Source organism: Mandrillus leucophaeus, unplaced genomic scaffold (genome assembly GCF_000951045.1).
Source record: "Mandrillus leucophaeus isolate KB7577 unplaced genomic scaffold, Mleu.le_1.0 Scaffold378, whole genome shotgun sequence".
Classification (NCBI taxonomy): Eukaryota; Metazoa; Chordata; class Mammalia; order Primates; family Cercopithecidae; genus Mandrillus; species Mandrillus leucophaeus.
Genome location: NW_012104009.1, coordinates 1,890,593 through 1,909,156, shown reverse-complemented (window position 1 = coordinate 1,909,156; position 18,564 = coordinate 1,890,593). Strand labels below are relative to the sequence as shown.

General features: G+C 35.7%; 1 protein-coding gene across 4 annotated transcripts in view; it reads right to left on the bottom strand.

Annotated features, from left to right (window-relative positions):
- The window catches only part of UBE2D1 (ubiquitin-conjugating enzyme E2D 1), a 36,010-nt gene that overhangs the window by 5,697 nt on the left and 11,749 nt on the right, over window positions 1-18,564 (bottom strand). For 2 of the 4 annotated variants that reach the window (XM_011990346.1, XM_011990345.1), the window contains 4 exons: window positions 3,833-3,896; window positions 3,708-3,739; window positions 1,568-1,645; window positions 407-512 (listed from right to left, as the gene is read on the bottom strand). In XM_011990346.1, the coding sequence (XP_011845736.1) occupies window positions 407-512; window positions 1,568-1,645; window positions 3,708-3,739; window positions 3,833-3,896 (280 nt within the window). Of the gene's footprint in view, window positions 1-406; window positions 513-1,567; window positions 1,646-3,707; window positions 3,740-3,832; window positions 3,897-15,392; window positions 15,536-18,564 lie in introns of those variants that run through there. The other 2 variants (XM_011990347.1, XM_011990348.1) reach the window with 2 other exon arrangements.

The window sequence follows — 18,564 nt, the reverse complement described above, 5'->3', positions numbered from 1 at the left end:
TGGGACTACAGGCACCCGCCACTTCGCCCGGCTAGTTTTTTGTACTTTTTAGTAGAGACGGGGTTTCACCGTGTTAGCCAGGATGGTCTCGATCTCCTGACCTCATGATTTGCCCGTCTCGGCCTCCCAAAGTGCTGGGATTACAGGCTTGAGCCACCGCGCCCGGCCCACTGTCTCTTTTTTAAAAGATAACACCCAAGCTAAAAAGATAAAATGTCCACACTCCCTTCAACCAAAGCTAACTGCCAAAAGCCAGAGTAACATAAGAGCGAAGAGAGCAAAACAAAATCAAAACAGGAGAAAGCACAGTTGATTGTTGTTTTAAAACTTTAGTCCATAGGTAATTCTGTTGTATTTTTCCTGTCTCACTGTTATCAACTGTTTTAAATCTGATCGATGAAATTACCTTTTGATACAGTCAGAGCTGGTGACCATTGTGACCTCAGAATATCGAGACAAATACTTCCATTACTGTTTATGTTTGGATGGTAAATTTTTGTTGTGAAAGCGATCTAAACATAAAACAAAACAACAAAATATGACAATCACCTTTGAATCAACTGTGAATAAAACAGAACCAATTTGCTCTAGGGTAAAATATGTTCAACTTTACATAACGCTAGAGGAGAAAAGTCTTCGGCACAAATCAAATAATTATCTACTTTGTGCTACACATAGTTCTAGCTAGTGAGAATGTGAACACAAACAAGTCAGCTTCCTTCTTTCTCCCTCCAAGGAACTGAAAAGTATTTTGGACAGTGTAATAAATAAGTCTCTAGTAGCTGGTATGACTGGTTGAGTAGCATCTAAAGTAATTAACCATGGCTTTCATCATACACAGAAGTAATCCTTTTCTTGATTTGATTATTGGTGATACCTGGAAGTAACACTTGGATGTAAAAACAGGGTGCTGGCGCTGTTTCAGGGCAAAGTTGAGGGGTCTCAGCTAAGAAATCCATCAAGGACCCTAATTTTCCACAAGAGTTGTCATATCATTTCATAAATACAATGCTAATCTGCTTTTAACTATTTAAAATAATTATTTCCTGAGTGACAGAATCTGCTCATTTTTCCCCTCCCTGAAATCCCCATCATTTGTTTCCTCTTTAGAGCAAATCTAAATTTAACATGTGTTTCTCTCTCCTACCATACTAAATTAAGGGACTGTTTCATATTTACTTTTGGATTCCCCAGTGTAGAAGAACATGGTAGGTACTCAGTGAATGTTTATTGAATACTTAAAAAAAAATAAAACAGAGAAAGAAGGATCAACTTTGGAAAGATAATCCCATGAAAAGTCTGACTCTTAATCATAAAAATTTCCCAAACTACACGTATCCAATAAGAAGAGAAAGAAAAGGAATTAAATTTATAGCATGACAGATACTGACTTTTGTTTTATAGACTTAATAAAGTATTTCAGTAAGAAATCAGATTTTAGATTCAGTAGTTTTTATAAAACAGAAAATGCTAATCTCCCCCACAGTCTTTGACATACAAAATGAGCTCTAGATAAAGAGTAAAATCCCTTACATGGGAGTCACATCAATCATAAAAATAAAAATACCTTTGGTGGTTTAAAAGGATAATCTGTCGGGAAATGTACAGTGAGAAAGAAGACTCCACCTTGATATGCGCTATCAGGCTGAAATTACAAAAGATTTGCATCAGCATTTGATTACTATATTTATTTATAACGACAGTTATTTCCCCCAAATATTATCAGTTTGAAAAAAATGCCATCATGTTTAAAATAATTTCATTAAATATTACCAGTTTGAAAAAAATGCAACCATTTTGTCATAAGTTCAAATCATTTACCTTGAGAACAGGTTTCTCTTTGCAGGTACGAAGGAGGATTTTCCAACAATTATGCCGACATCATAAAATTTAAAACAAAACAAAAACAGGACACACACAGTGGTGTGACTTGTCCCAACAAATCTGGTTATGAGTACAAATTGTTAAAGATCAGTATACACACAAGACTGCTGTGGGAAAAGATCATTTTCTGCAGCTGTAATCAGTATTTTTTTGAAAAAGGCTTGAAGCTAGTAAAACTTAAGTTCTGATGTTCACTTAATGACCAAGAATGGAGATGAACGGAAGAGGCTGTCATGAAAAGAAAACGCTAAGGACCCTGCTACACAATTTATCTGCCAAATCTTCGTGTAGTAATTATTTATAAAATAATGTAGAGAAACCAAAAAAGTCCAAAACAAAATTATATATTCATGCTACTGTCAAATTGGGAATCAACTTTACTAGAGAAATTTAGATTTGATCATGTTTCTTTATGGCCATTAGAAAATATAACATTACAAACAAAAAAAAATGTAAAAAAAGAAAAATGCTAGCAAAATATACCTAAAATTCTATTTTAATTCTTTCATATTTCATTAAATATATCATGTTATATCAGCATTCTGGTAATAACACCAAGACTCATTACTTCCTTAAGTTTCCACATATATGCTATAGGATTTTACTGTATAATAATTCTTACTATATATGTTTAATTCTAGTTTATCAAAAATTGTAAGAAATATAGAAAACGAAGATAAATTACAATGATAGATATGGTCCAGTGTACTGTAAATATTTACATTACCAAAGTAAGGGAGTTATGAATAACATAATTATAACCATTCGTTACATGTGATTCACCTAAAAAATATTTGTGAAAGGCCATAATTCAAAAGGTAAGGGTGGGCCTTTAAATGAGAGTATTTTGAAGGTTCTTAGTAACTAATTAAAAACAAACAGAAATGCATGGATTCTTATTGAAAGTTGTTATATAAATACATTGTATTTTACCTTTTTAAAAAACAAACTTAATAAAACAATAATTTGAGACAACTGCCCAGAGTCCCGCTTTGAAATTCAGTAGTTTCGGTGTTTTTTAAAGTTAAACACAAGGCCATATAATTAAAAACTCTTTAACTCACTAGATAAAGCTCTTCCAGGGGAGGGAGAAGAGAATGGTGTTCATGAAAATATGTTACTAATGTACTCTCACCCAGAAAGTAGATTTGAGCTGCCAGTGCTCATTCTTATGCAATCAGATTTTTGCTCATAGAAGGAAAAAGCCTGTTTGAAGTCTTAAAACTGCCTCTAAAGTACTGAAAGAAATAATTTTAACAAAAGTAATAACTACTGAGAGTAGCCAATTATCAAACAGTAGATAATTCTGTGTTAAGGACAATGCAACAAAATTAAAAGCAGCAAATTTATAAGGTGGCAAAGATAGACCCATTGTAATATTTTATTTATTCTCTTTCACAAAAAAGAATAGTGATGAGACTTATGGCAAACTGACACTTGTTACTTGTAGGAATTCAATTATTGGCTTCATTAGTCTAATTTCTAATGTACCAAAACTGCGGATGTGAGAACGATTATGCTTAATTACAACTAACTCTCAGTGACTTAAAAAAAAAAAGATAAACACACAGCCTGGTTTCGAGCTGTGGCAATCCATTATGTGCAATGATCTAGGATTCCACAAAGGAAAACATAATAGTGATCCAGGAAATACTCGCCACCAATGCTTTAGAAAATCATTGTAAATCCTTAATAATATTTTGCTTCCTAGGTGATTCAAAGTACAATATTCAACCTTCATCACAAACATCTGATCAAAGGTGAAATGGCAAGAATGAAGTATGGCTGAGGGGGTTAATTTCATAGATATGAATCATACTTACAGGCCCCATAATAGTGGCTTGCCAGTGGAACACTGAAACAAACAAAGGAGTTTTGGAGTCATTAACAAATGTCCAAACCTATATTTTTAATGGTAGCATAATCCCAGAAATAGAGCAAAGCTTACAGTCATCTCCCACAGGTCCAGCTGAACAGTGAGCAGGTGGATCGCGCTGTAGATCACTTAATTCCTGAAGGAAAGCAAAAATATGTAAGATTAATTCCTTCTTTTCCCAATGAAACAAGGGTAATGATCCATTAAGATACAAACTATTAGCTTAGCTTTAAAAACATTTAAAGCGGTTCTATTCAAAATATAAAAACATAAATTGTACTTTGTCATTGACTGGTAGAAAGAATAAAGTATGTAAGAGAGCTTCAAACCTTGAAAAGATTAAATGGAATAAAATACTGTTTTTCTTTAACATCCCTAAGAGAAAAACTATTTAATGAGTACCTACTGTATGCAAGGTAATTTATGTAAGTGCTAGGTTGATAATATATCAGAACACAGGTACTACTTTAACAGGTTACAATTTATTAAGGGAGCAAGAAGGCTCAGAAAGAATAATACTTCAGGACACCTTTTTTTTTCTTTTTGAGACAGGATCTCACTTTGTCGTCCAGGATGCAGTGCCGTGGCACAAGAGCTCACTGCAGCCTCAACCTCCTGGGCCCAAGCGATCCTCCCACCTCAGGCCCCCACCCCTACCCCCACCCCAAGTAGCTGGCACTACAGGCATGCGTCAGCACACCCAGCTAATTTTATTTGTAGAGATGGGGTCTTGCCATGTTGACCAGGTTGGTCTCCAACTCCTGGGCTCAAGTGATCCACCTGCCTCAGCCTCCCAAAGTATTGAATTACAGGCATGAGCCACTGCACCCAGCTCATTTAAGGACAACTTGAAATGGGAAATAAATGAGCAGCAGTCAGGCCATGTTTTGAAACTCAGAACATTGACTCATACCCTCTTTCCTGCCCTCAAGGCAGCAAAGATCACAGAAAAGACACAGCTTTGGAGTTCGCCCCATCCCTGGGTTGTAATCTCAGTTCTTTTGATTTTTCTTCTTTTCTCTGTTTTGAGTTTTTTTTTTTCTTTTTCTCTAACAGATATAATTCCAGTTCTAACATATCTCACCCTTTGACCTTGTGGAAGTTACTTCACTTCTTTAGCCACAGTTTGGAAAAAACTGATCATCCCAAATAAGAAAGGTAGACATTCAATATAAAGGACTATAACTGAAGACTTAATTTAGTTTGAAAGATCAGTAACAATCTCCGAGGAAGTGACATTTAAGCTGAAATCTAAAGGATGAGTAGGAGTTACTTTTGGAGGAAAAGAGTGATACTGGGAGGCAGAGTGGCAGAGGATGAGGCTGGAAAGGTAGGCAGAAGCCAGGCAGGAAACAGAGTACCATATAGACCACATTAACGATGTGGTGTTTTATACCAAATGCATTGGGTGGGCGGTGAGGGAGGTCTTAAGAAGTGGCATGCTCTGATTTAATGGACGGTTCTGACTGGATTAGACAGGGGAAAGAGGAGAAGCTACAAGATTAGTTGCTACATAGGCAAGAAAAATGGGGGCTTAGATTGGAGAAGTGGCAACAAGATAGAAGTGGTAGATCTGAGATACTCTGAAGGGCCTATCTATCACAGGAGTTGATGAATTACATGTGCAGAGGAAGGAGAGAAGTCATAGATATGTAGGATGAAGATTAGGGACAGCTAACATTTATTCAATGTCTCAGTCATTCTAACAATCCTCAGAGATAGGTGTTATTATGTTCCCCATTTTACAAGTGAAGAGTTAAGGTGACATACTTCACTGCATGCTTGAGTAATTAATTACCATAGGGTGGAACTGGGATTCAAACCCAGGAAGGCGATTATCTCACATTTTAGTTCCACAAATGTACGAATATGGATGCCATTCACTGAGATGGAGAACAGAAGACAAACTGATTTGGAGAGTAGATATGTTGAATCTGTAATCCCTGTGATATGAAGAAACCATGTGGTTCAACATACAGGGGTGGACCTTAAAAAAAGCTAGAAATTGGAAAATCATGGCATATACCAGATATTTAAAACCATGAGAATGATATGACATTTTTGTGGGAACACACAAAAATAAATATGCACTTAATCAAATCTAAGATGTCATCAACTGTACATCACATCCTTATTTTAAGTACCAATAATTAAGAAAAAATGCTGCCAATTTATTTTAAAACACTGTCAATGATAAAATGCATCCACACTTTAGAAATGTTAAAATGTGAAAGACGTGCACCTTAGAATCACTGCAACAGGGTAATTATGGCAATGAGTTCAGTGCTCTAATAGAGACAAACAAGAAGCAAGGCGTGACAGGGAAAGGCCTTCCTAAGAAAGTGATACATGAGCTGAGTAATTGAGCCAAGTACAAACTCAGGTCTCCTTCCAAGCTCAATGTTCTTTTCCAGTATACCTTGGTACTTTGATTTTTGTTTTGCTGGTTTTTTTTTTTAATAGCTGGTACGGTGTTTCTCTTCCTAATAAGAATTAACTAACAGGGTTAGCTGCTTCTTTGGTCAATGTTAGAGTTAAGTAATAAGGGACTGACCAGGCTGACTCATGCCTGTAATTTCAGCTATTTGGGGGGCTGAGGTGGGAGGGCTGCTTGAACCCAGGAGTTTGAGGTTGCAGTAAACTATGATCGGGCCTCTGCACTCCAGCCTGGGTGACAGAGCAAGACCTCCTTAAAAAAAAAAAAAAAAGAAAAAGAAAAGAAAAAGAAAAAGCAATAAGGAAATGGATTTCAGACTTTGACTTAACTATACTGGTTAAAAGCAGCAAGGCTTTGAAGTTCAAGTCTGGGTGCCACCACTCACTTCACACATAATCTTGGGAAAAATCTTTTTTTCCTCTCCAAAGCTCAGTTTTCAAGTGGCACTACCTCCATCCATAGTTTCTATGACAACCAAGTGAAATGATACGTGTCAAGTGTATAGCACAGTCTCTGGCACATAGTAAGCATTCAAATAAAGGGAACTGACAACCTTCCAATTCTCTAGGAGCAGAATACAATTATTAAAATAGTTTAAATGACTGAGGGAGGAACAGTTCCCAAATCACAGCCCCATTTTAGAAGGGCTGTGCCTTATAACAGTTTTCTAATTTGGGCTTTAGGAAATTGCCTCTGTAATTATTCATCATGTTGAATTTTCTAAACACTAGTGTAAATGGGGCTTCTTTGCCCTCATTTTAACTAGAAAACTAGTTAATCAGAAAATGACAGTCTCTGTAGTTTTAAAAAACTGTTAATGACTTGCATGTATATATTTTACAGAGATAATGTGTATGTGAATAAAGCATACATATGCACAAATACATATTGATTTTCTTCATTAACAAGAAAAATCAAAACCTTATTTTAGTTGGAACAGGCTTGAACCATATTCAAATTTCACATGTCAGGCTGTTCTTCAAAACCCTTTAAAATATTGTATTATATATAAAAACAAAGATTATCTTGTTCTTGTTATTATTATTATTTTTGATGTACTAATTCTACCTCCTCTGTTAGAAGTTAGGGCTAAGGAAGAGAGAGAAAATCTAATACACACCTGAAAAGGCCGAGTTCTTAAACTGTCACTTTATTATAGCTCATCCACATAGGAAAGAGGCAGCTGATAGTGTATCAAACATCCTTAATATTGACATGGATCATTATTTGTTACAAATAATTACAGTAATGCTTTGGGGAGGAGACTTACATAACCTAGACTTTTTAGGAGGGTCTAGATTCTCAATATTCTATCTCTTTGTCAATCCATGTGTCTGGAAATATGTCCTGTTATTTTGTCGGAAACACGTAACTGAAACTAGGATGCATATGTGCAGATAGAATGACCTACAGAAAACAAAAGGTACAACACATTCTCACTCTGGCCCACAAAAATACAGACCTTAAATTTGAAAAAAGAAAAATGAAGATATGTTGGAAAATTTTGAGATGTGTTAATGAGGTGAAAATATAAAACAAACAGAAACTGCAACTAGGCAAACGAAAACCCCACTCTTTTTGCTTAGTCTATGCAGCAGCCAGTGTACTTTTAGATGACAGACAAAATCAAGGATCACTTTTATTTGTTGAACTCTTTCTTTTGATTTAGATTACTCTAAGTTTTTCTGGAAATGCCTTACTGTCTGATTTACACTTTCTCTGCTATAACTGCCATTCTTAGTTATCTATCTAGTTTTAGCACCGCTGCTACATACGGGGTATTAAAGATAATTTAATGATTTTTATATTATTCCAAAAGGATATGTTAGGATTAGTACTCTAATTCCTTGCCCTTCTCCCCTACTCATCATATAAGAATTAACACTGAATTAGACAACTTGCTCAAGACCATAGGAACCTCACAAGAGCCAGGGCTTAATTCCACATTCTTCACTCTAATAGAAGTCCCTCTTGAGAACAATGTATATACCCCAGAGTCACATTTCTTGAACATTTCTTCCTATTCCACCACTACCTAGAAATCTAAGATGAACCCTATAAATAGCCTCCCAATAACGATTTCGTAAGCCTCCCAGGCCTCCTGCCAAGAACTCTTCATGGCCATGCTTTTGTCTTTATCGTATGCTGGATTAAAAGATCTCAAAGACAAAGGATTTAAAAGCATTCAATATTTTCATTAAGTATTTTATTTACATATGTGTATTACAAAAGCAAAGCAATGATTTGTAGGAAAAAATAGAGAGAGCAATGTATAGTTAAGCACCCACAAGACCATACCTGGACCAAACCATTGTCAATTACAATACATCCATTCACAGCTTTGTTGGGAAATAAGTATGTCACTCACTGTTGGAGGGAGGGTAAGCTGACACAGTGTTCTGGAGGGAAATTTGGTAATAACTGCAAAAGTAGAAAATGCATATGGTCTCTGACCCAGCAATTTCACCTCATAGAAATTACTGCCCAGGTAGCTAAAGATACATATATAAGGATATTTACTGCAGCAGCCTGTATAAGTATGAAAAACTGAAATAACCTAAAGGTCCATCAATAAGAATGGCTTCATGAAATGATACAGCCATATTATGAAATACTGAGTAGCCATTTAAAAGTGAAACAGATCTACATATGTTGACATTGAAACATGTTAAGTGAATATAGTGATTAAATGAAAAACACAAGTTACAGGACAGTATGCCCATTATGACATTATGATCTCATATATATAAACTCTAGATGCAAAAATAAATAAATAAAAGGATACACAACAAACTGTTAATGGAGTTATCTCTGGGAGATATGACTGGGTTGTTACTTCTTTATGTATTCTACACCATTTAATTTTTTATAATACTTTTGTAACTTTTTAAAGAAAAATAAAGATTTTCATTCAGGTTCTCAAGCGTTTTAAAAGATAAAATACCCCACACTCTGAGAGAATGGAGGTAATAAATAAATACATAAATATAAAAGAAGAGATAAAATGGCATTTTTTTCCCTCTACATATATATTAAGCATCTTCTCTTTTCATTAAAAATGCTTCATAAGACAATGAAAGAAAGATTGAGGTACTGTCACAGATTGAAGGATAGTTACTAAGAAGACCCAGCAATTAAATCCAGTGTGAGATCCCAGACTGGATTCTGTAACAGGAAAAAGGCATTAGTGAAAAAAAAAACTGGTGAGATTTGAATTATGTGTGTAGTTAACAGCATGATACCAAGGTTGCTTTCCTTGTTTTGGTAACTGCACAGTGGTTATGTAAGTTGTATTAGGGGAAATTAGGTTAAGGATATAGATGAACCTTATTATTTTCACAACTTTTTGTAAGACAAAATTATTTCAAAATGTTAGAAGTAAAACTTCTTATATACAATCCAAAACTTAATTCCCTACTCTCTTTCCCAAGCTTAATTATTTTCCTGTACTCCCCATGCCTGTTAATGGGACATAAGCCAACCAGTCATGAGGCTCAAAATCTCAGCACTGTTTTGACTTCCCTCTTTGTCTGTCCTTCGTTTTTAATCAGATGTACTCTCTCTCTCTCTATATATATATATTTATTCTTCCTCAAAACCCATTACGTTGCTTACCACAGTTACCTCAAACATCAATTACAGTTCAATTGTAACTGCTTCCAATACTCTAGGCATTACTTGCAATAAAAAAAATCTTCTAAAAGCACAGCTCTTTTTATTTCACTCTTCTACTTTACTTCAGTGGCTCCCCATTGCTTAGTAAAGACCAAATTCCCCCAGTGAACATCTTTTCATTATCTAGTCCCAAACCTACACTCTCTTTTGGGTTCCCCTTCACAAACTTGCTCAGTGATTCTCCAAAGAACCCCCTTGGGTTTTCTAAAACACTTTCAGGAAGTCTATGAGATCAAAATTAATTTTATAATAAAACTCAGATGTTATCTGTCTTTTCATTCTCAATATCTCATGAGTATACAGTAGAGTTTTCCAGAGGCTTAATGACATGTGGTATTTTAACAGATTAATGCATAAGCATATGTGAGAATCCAGCTGTCATCGGTAAGCTTGACTATAACGAGATATGAAAACACAAAACAATGCCACTCTACTTTTATGCTTGGAAAATATAGTTATTTTTCATAAAAATGTTATTTATGTTAATGCAGTGGGTTTGTTTTTCTTAAATTATTTATTAAATATTTAAAATGTTTTATTTTCTATTATATATATATATATTTATTTATTTAATTGAGAGACAGAGTCTTGCTCTTACTCCACGCCCAGGCTGGAGTACAGTGGTGCAGTCTCAGCTCACTGCAACCTCTGCCTCCCAGGTTCAAGTGATTCTCCTGTCTCCGTTTCCCAAGTAGCTGGGACTACAGGCATGCGCCATCACGCCCAGCTAATTTTTGTTATCTTTTAGTAGAGACGGGGTTTCACTATATATTGGCCAAGCTGGTCTCGAACTCCTGCCTCAGCCTCCCAAAGTGCTGGGATTACAGGTGTGAGCCACTGCGCCCGGCCAAATATTTAAAATGTTCTAATCTCTCATATGGTAAATAATAATACATATAAACACACAGAAATAAAAAATTCTTTGGATTCTACAATACTTAATAATATTAAAGGTTAATTTGTTCTGTGACAACCAAAAAAAAAAAAAATTAAAGGGGTCCTGAGACCAAAAAGTTTAAGAACTGCAGGTACAACCTGACTACTTGGCTGTTTCCTAGACACAGTTAAGTTTTCTGGCCCTTATAATTTTCCTTCTTCTAAAATAACCTTCCTTCCATCTCCCATGCTCAAATTTTACCTGCTTTCCTTAATGCTATCTTTTCAAAGTCCAATTACTAGCTGTGTGACCTTGGGCAATTTGCTTAACTTCTTTGAGTCTCAAGTGTGTCATATGTAATATGGGGACATCTCTGGTTACCTTTAAGAACTGTACTGAGAATTAAAATTTCATACCTATGTATAAAAATGCATAGGTAAAGCACCTAGTTTAATACCCTACATGTATAATAGATGCTTAATAAATGCTAACTTTCCCCCATCTACCGGAATGTTTTTTAAAACTAAGAATTTTATGCACTTTATTTATGGATCCCTCCATGATACTTAGCACAATGCCTTTCACATAAGGTGTTTGGTATTATTTGAATCAGCAATAAAATTTAAAGAAAAATGTCATCAGTAGAACATGAATATCTCAAATTTCAATATTTTACAAATGCAAGTGATTAGATCTGATAATTGAATCCAAATAAATTATTCTTTTATATAGACATGCAGATTGCATATGGTAAAGAGTATAACAGGTATTACAATAGTGCAGGTCACTTGAAAACACTATGGTTAACTTTTAAATAACATGTGAAACACAAAAATGAATATCAAAATATTAATTATTAAGATATTATGCCATTATCATAAGTATTTTCAATTTATAGAACGTATTATATATTCTAGCAAAGTATCCAAAGCCACACAAAATTCCTGTTAAATTTTTGTTTCCATTTCTCTGGTTTAGAAGATCTCAAAGCTCTAAACATTCCTTATTGTTTATTTAGGATGGTATTGACCGACTTTCAGGACACAGCTTTGGGTTGCTTTCCAAGGGAGTAGGGGTTTGTGCTGAGCTGACCTCATCTCAAGTAAGTCGTCTTCTAACCACTGGCAATCCTTCGTGACAGAGCTGCCCACAGACAGGGCTGCAGTCTGTAGCATGGCCAGAAATTTCGTTTGTTTGTTTATTCCATGGTTCACTTAACCAGATGTGCTAAATATAGAAATTTATTAAGTATTTCTACATCCTTCCTAACAGGCATTATTCAGATTTTATACTTTCATCTCAACTATACCCTTCCAAGGCATTAAAGATTTAATGCAATAGTATCAGATTATGATGCTAATAAAAATCCTCACAAATCACTGCTCAGGCACATTGTTGATGATTAAACTGGGGCATGAAATTAAAGGAGAACTTACTCATTTGTGGAAAAAATATTTTTACAAGGTGTAGCTTAAAAGGTATAGGAAAGAGGTCCTCTAGGTTCTTAGAAGCTTAAAAGTAGCTACAGAAGTTGTACCTCTAAGGAAACACATGTAAGAGTAGTTATAAGCCTCAGGGGTCCCCTTCTGAATGTGTCACTAAAGTTTAGAATACTGTAGGGAACCCTGGAAAGAAAGTTTATCCTAGGACAGAAGAGTGATCTAGTAAGGAACTAGTAAAAATAACTGATGTAAACTACCTTCTAAGTCAAAAACAGAAACTGATATATAAAACATTACAAAGTAAGGTGATAAGAAGTGGTAAATTCTGAAAAGTCACAAGGATTGCCTCACAGTTTACTTCCTATCCTTCTCTTTAAACTTGGGGTACACTTTTGTATCCTTATTTGTGAAATGGTAGATTGCTGGGGGCATAGAAAAAGTTAGTGATTTTTTTTTTTTCGGTTTAAGAGATAGGGGTCTCCTTACGCTGCCCAGGCTGGACTCAAACTCCTGCACTCAAGCAATCCTCCCGCCCTACCCTCCGCAAATGGTTGGGATTCCAGGTGCATATCACCACACCCATGATTGTTTTTTTAATATTCCTGTTATTACAAGTAGGACTCAGGGCTGCTATCATCTTGCCACACAGACCGTGTGCCACCGACAATAAAGGACACCATTCACACAGGCCCCAAAGTGCGTGTTGCTCCCTGGGAGCTCTGCAAAGCCTTAATACAGAAAGTTGCACATAGGAAATGAACATATCCTTTAAACCTAACTTAGCATATTATCACCGTCTCAGGCAAACAAATGGTACTTTTGATGTCGAAGCAAAAGTTTTGGTGTTTGGCATCTGAATGGGACCAAGAGTACTTATTTTACCTTTAGCTACTGTGACAATGTGTTGAAAATGGAAATAAAAAGAAAAAAAAAAAACCAATGTCAAACCCAGAACTCAAAAATTAAAAAGCGAAAACAATGACATTTCTAGTAGAGGGAAAGGTTTTTTTCAATAGATGGTGCTGGGTCAATTAGGTATCCATATGAGGAAATCACAACCTTGATCCCCCTACCTCAAATAATATACAGTTAAGTGCCACATAACGTCTCAAGCAACTGATTGCATATATAGTGGTCACATAAAATTATAATGGAGATGAAAAATTCCTATCACCTAATGACCTTGTAGCCATCCTAACTTCGCACTGCAATGTCTTCCTCAGATGCTTTAGTGATGCTGGTGTAAACAAATCTACTGTGTTACCAGTCCTATAAAAGTATAGCACATACAACTGTGTACGGTGCATAATAATTGACAGTGATAATCCACAACTATGTTACTGGTTCATGTATTTACTACATTATACTTTTAATCATTATGTTGATATGTACTCTTTCTACTTATTAAAAAAAGAACTGCAAAATAGCCTCAGGCAGGTTCTTCGGTAGATATTCCAGAAGAAGGGACTGTTATCAGAGGGGACAACAGCTCCATGCTGTCCCTGAAGACCTTCCAGTGGGACAAAATGGGGAGGTGTAGAGCTGGAAGATAGTGATAATGAGTATCCTGACCCTGTGTAAGCCTAGGCTAATGTGTGTGTTTGTATCTTAGTTTTTAACAAAAAAGCTTAAAAAGTGAAAAAATGTGAAAAAAATTAAAATAGAAGCTTACAGAACAAGGATATAAAAAAGGAAATATTTTTATATCACTACATAATGTGTTTTGTGTTTTAAGCTAAGTGCTATCAAGAAAGAGTCCAAAAGTTAAAAAAAATTAAAGTTTATAAACTGAAAGAGTTACAGTAAGCTACGTTTATTATTGAAGAAAAATATTTTTCACATAAATATGTAAACACTAAGTGTATGCACAGTGTTTATAAAGTCTACAGCAGTGTACAGTAATGCCCAAGGCCTTCACATTCACTCACCACTCACTCGCTGACTTACCCAGAACAACTTCCAGTCTTGCAAATTCCATTCATGGTAAGTGCCCTATACAGGTATACCATTTTTTCTCTTTTATACTAAATTTTTACTGTACCTTTTTAATGAGTAGCTATATTTAAATGTACAAATATTTCCCACTGTGTTACAACTGCCTATAGTATCAGCACAGTCACATGCTGTATAGGTTTCTAGCCTAGGAGCAACGGACTATACTATATAGCCTAGGTGTATAGTAGGCTGTACCATCTAGGTTTGTGAAAGTACACTCGATGATGTTTGCACAATGACAAAACTGCCTAACGATGCATTTCTCAGAAATTATCCCTGTCATTACACAATGCATGACTATACAAAAATCAATCCTAAATAGACTATAGGTTTAAGTGTGAAAAGTAAAATAATAAAGATTTTTAAAACCCCATAAAGGCAGAGATTTTTTAACAGGACACAGAGTACTAACAATAAAAGAAAAAAATGAAAAAGTTGGACTTGATTAAAATTAAGAACATCTGTTCACCAAAAGACACATTAAAAAGTGTGAAGAGACAAGCCACCAAGTGGGAGAAAATATTTGCTATATTACATATATCTGACCAAAGTCTCATCCAGAATACGTAAAAGATATTCCTACAGATCAACTTTTTAAAAAGCAGCTTAAACAGGCACTTTACAAAAGAAGCTATCCAAATGACCAATACATATATATATATCAGAAGGGGTTCAGCTTCATTAGTCTTTAAGGATATGCAAATTTAAACCAAAATGCTATGCCACTACATATCCAACAAAATGATTTAAATGAAATAGAAGAGAGTACAAGTGTTGGCAAAGATATGAAACAACTGGAACTCTGGAACTCCTGGTGGAAGAGGAAAACTGATAGTAACCACTACTGGTAAACATGAAAATACTCTACGACCTAGCATTTCTACTGCTAGGTATATACCCAACAGAAAAGTGAATATGCATGCCATTATTTGTAATAGCCCCAAACCAGAAGCAACTCAATGTCCGTCAACAGTAGAACGAACCAGAAGCAACCCAATGTCCACCAAAGTAGATCGAACAACTCGAAGCATATTTATGCAATAAGAATGAACTACAGCTCCAGGCAACAATATAGATGAACCTTACAAATATGGTGAGCAAAAGCAACCAGAGACAAAAAGATACATACTGTATGATTCCCCTTAAATAATGTTCAAAAACAGGCTACAGTAATGTACGGTGATAGAGATTAGAATAGTGATTTACCTTCAGGACAGAGGTAAAGCTAAGAAGGGAGAAGAAAGGGTTTCTAGGGTCCCTATAATACTATTTCTTGAGCTGGGTGCTGGTTTCACAGGTTTGTTCACTTTGTAAAAATTGGTCAAGCTGTATAGTTTATGTCTGTATAACTGAAACAAAAAGTTTACATTATAACTTTTAAAATGTATTTTGCCACAATGAATAACATAATGATAACAAAAAAGACGGGCAAGGATATATAGAATTCATATAATGGAAAAGATGGCTATCAAATAATGAGACTACTTACAAATCTGTATATGAAAAGAACTCATTATAGAAGAACACTGTGTGAGTACACATATATTTTGTGTGGGTATTTCGGTTTCATTTCCAGTGACTTTTAATCGAAAATTGAAATGCATTGTTGATTCTATTTCCTTCTTCCCCTTTGAGACAAAAATAAGCTTAGAACAAGTCAACTCTATACCTAAACAGATCAAGCAATAAATATCACCAAACTGGTGAAAGTATGTTCCAGAAAAAAGTAGTCTGTGCCAATGAAGCAATTTTCCATTCGAATGTGATTAATATTCAAATAAAAAAACCAGCTAGGAGTATCTAAATTTTAAAATAAAAATATAAGATATTAATGATCAGTAGATTAAAGGACAGTGTCTTTATATCATGACCAGAACTATAAAAGCACTTATAACAAAGCCACAAAAATGTGTATTTAATGGATTTATATAGTCTTACATGGCTAAGCACCTCTATTCTAGTTCAGATTTCTATAAACAACTAGACACAAAGAAAAGTACTGAGAGGTCTGAAACTGAATTTTAAATTGCCACAGATGGCATGTTTATAACACCCCCACAATATGCCGAGTGTTCTCCATAAAACCAACCTAGACACAATCCCTGCCTCTAGGGGACTTAAAATCTAAAAGTAGATGAGGCAGCCTAATTCAAACAAAGTAAACAAATAAAAGGAAACAAAGAAGGGAATGTAAGAGAAGGGGCCTGCATTAATCTCCTGGCTCCCAGAAGGGTAACTGGCCAATCTGAACAGAGGGGAATAAAAGCAAACAAGTGAGAACTGCCTTATTTACCATAAAACTTAATATGACACAATGCAGTAAATATTCCCTAAAAAATTATGCTGACCAGACTGAAAATGCTTTGTTGTTTTCTAGCTTCAACAGTCAGAAGATCTAAATCTCCATAATAGATATAATACATACCCCACTGGGTGTGAGTAAAAGACATTAAACAGTCCATGCAAGGGACTGATTTACAGCCCAAAATTTAAATTACTAAATCCAAAGCCTATGAAAGCATTATTTCAAAACTCCTGGCTCAACCGGCAATTAATTAACATGACACAACCATCTTTACCTCAAAATTCCTAAAACAAGACAGTGATTCTTACTGGACTGCATTTTTCATGTTGCCTCTAAAAGGATATATGAGCTATATTTGGTTTGTCTGTAAATAAACATTTCACGGGCTTACAGTTCAGGCCCTGATCTCCTTATCCAGTTGACTAGAGCTATTTCAATAGAAAGATGTCAAATGATCATCAGAAATGTCTCCAAATACAGAACATCTTTAAGCCTGTGAATTAAAGTACATCTGGATTTTAAACCATGTAGATTCTTCCCGAAGACTTCAAAACGCTGACAACATCCAATTAACCAAGTTATAGGAACCAAACTCACTTCAACAAACTGGTCCTATCTGCTTTGCTGTCTCCTTGGATCAAGTTTCTCTGGCAAAAACTGTTTATTTAAAAATAATAATGCAGCCAAATGCCACAAAAAAGGAAGATGAAGAAAGCAATAATATGTGACTTTGTCTCATCAGTCATATATATTGAAAGTGAACTATAAAGAGTGTAATTTAGGGCCGGGCATGGTGGCTCATGCCTATAATCCCAGCACTTTGGGAGGCTAAGGCAGGCAGATCACCTGAAGTCAGGAGTTTGAGACCAGCCTGGCCAACATGGTGAAACCTCACCTCTACTAAAAATATAAAAAATTAGCCAGGCTTGATGGTGCGTATCTGTAATCCCAGCTACTTGAGAGAGTACTCTGCCCAGGAGGCAGAGGTTGCAGGGAGCCGAGATCATGCCATTGCACTCTAGCCTGGGCAAAAAGAGCAAAACTCCATCTCGGGGGGCAGAGGGCGAGGGGAAGAGTGTAATTTAGAATAAAAGCTTGAGGTCAGAATTACAGACATTATTTACTCAGTGCCTCACATCTCAACCACTTTCCCCCAGTTTTCTCTGTACCAGGCATAATGATTCAATTTCCCAAAATGCTATCTTGCCTTTACTTTCAAACATGGCTTCCTATTTAGATGGCAGACTCTTGATCACACTCTCTACATATAATATTTCCATCAGAGGAATTATATAAATAAAAATCTATTTTAGACAAATCCAAAGTAGCCGAGTAAAAGCTGTATTTGAATCTGTTTTATGAAGTCTTACAGTAAAAATGCATTGATTCGTTTCAGTAATTCAAACTCTTAAACCTTGGAGTTACCATCTAATTCCTCTCTTCACAACCCACTCCCTCACAATTTGAAAAGTACCAAATTGTTCAGATTCTCCTTCTGTCTAGATCCTTCCCTCTGAAAGGGTCCCAGAAGGCCCATCAAATAGGACAGCTGAGGTCCAACGTGTAGAAGAGTCTGATATGAGCCAGAGGAGAGGTAGTTTAGGATAAGAACCCAAAGGTTCCAGCCAGGCAGACAATATTAATATCTGGGACCAGACTGGATAACAGAAGGAGGAATCTGAAGAGATTGCCTAGACCAGGGAGCCTGTGATACTTGACTCGAAAGGTCAAGAAGGTGTAGGCATAGATGGATCACACCAACTCAAAAGGGCCAGGTGGTACAAACACCCTGTAATTTTTGTCATATACCCCTCTTTTCAATGTCCTCTGCTAACATCGTAGCTTAGACCGTCTTTGGATCTCACTTAAGTGCAATATCGTAACTTACCTACTAGCTTCCTATTTCTCTACCTATACACTGCTGCCGAAATCATCTTCTTGAAGAGTCATGTGAAACCTCTTCGATGTTTTCCATTCACCTTCAAGTAAGACTAAGTCCTTAAAACGACTTACCAGACCTTCCAAGATCTGAATTCTCTCTAGCCTCATATCTGCAATACTTTTCCCCAGTGC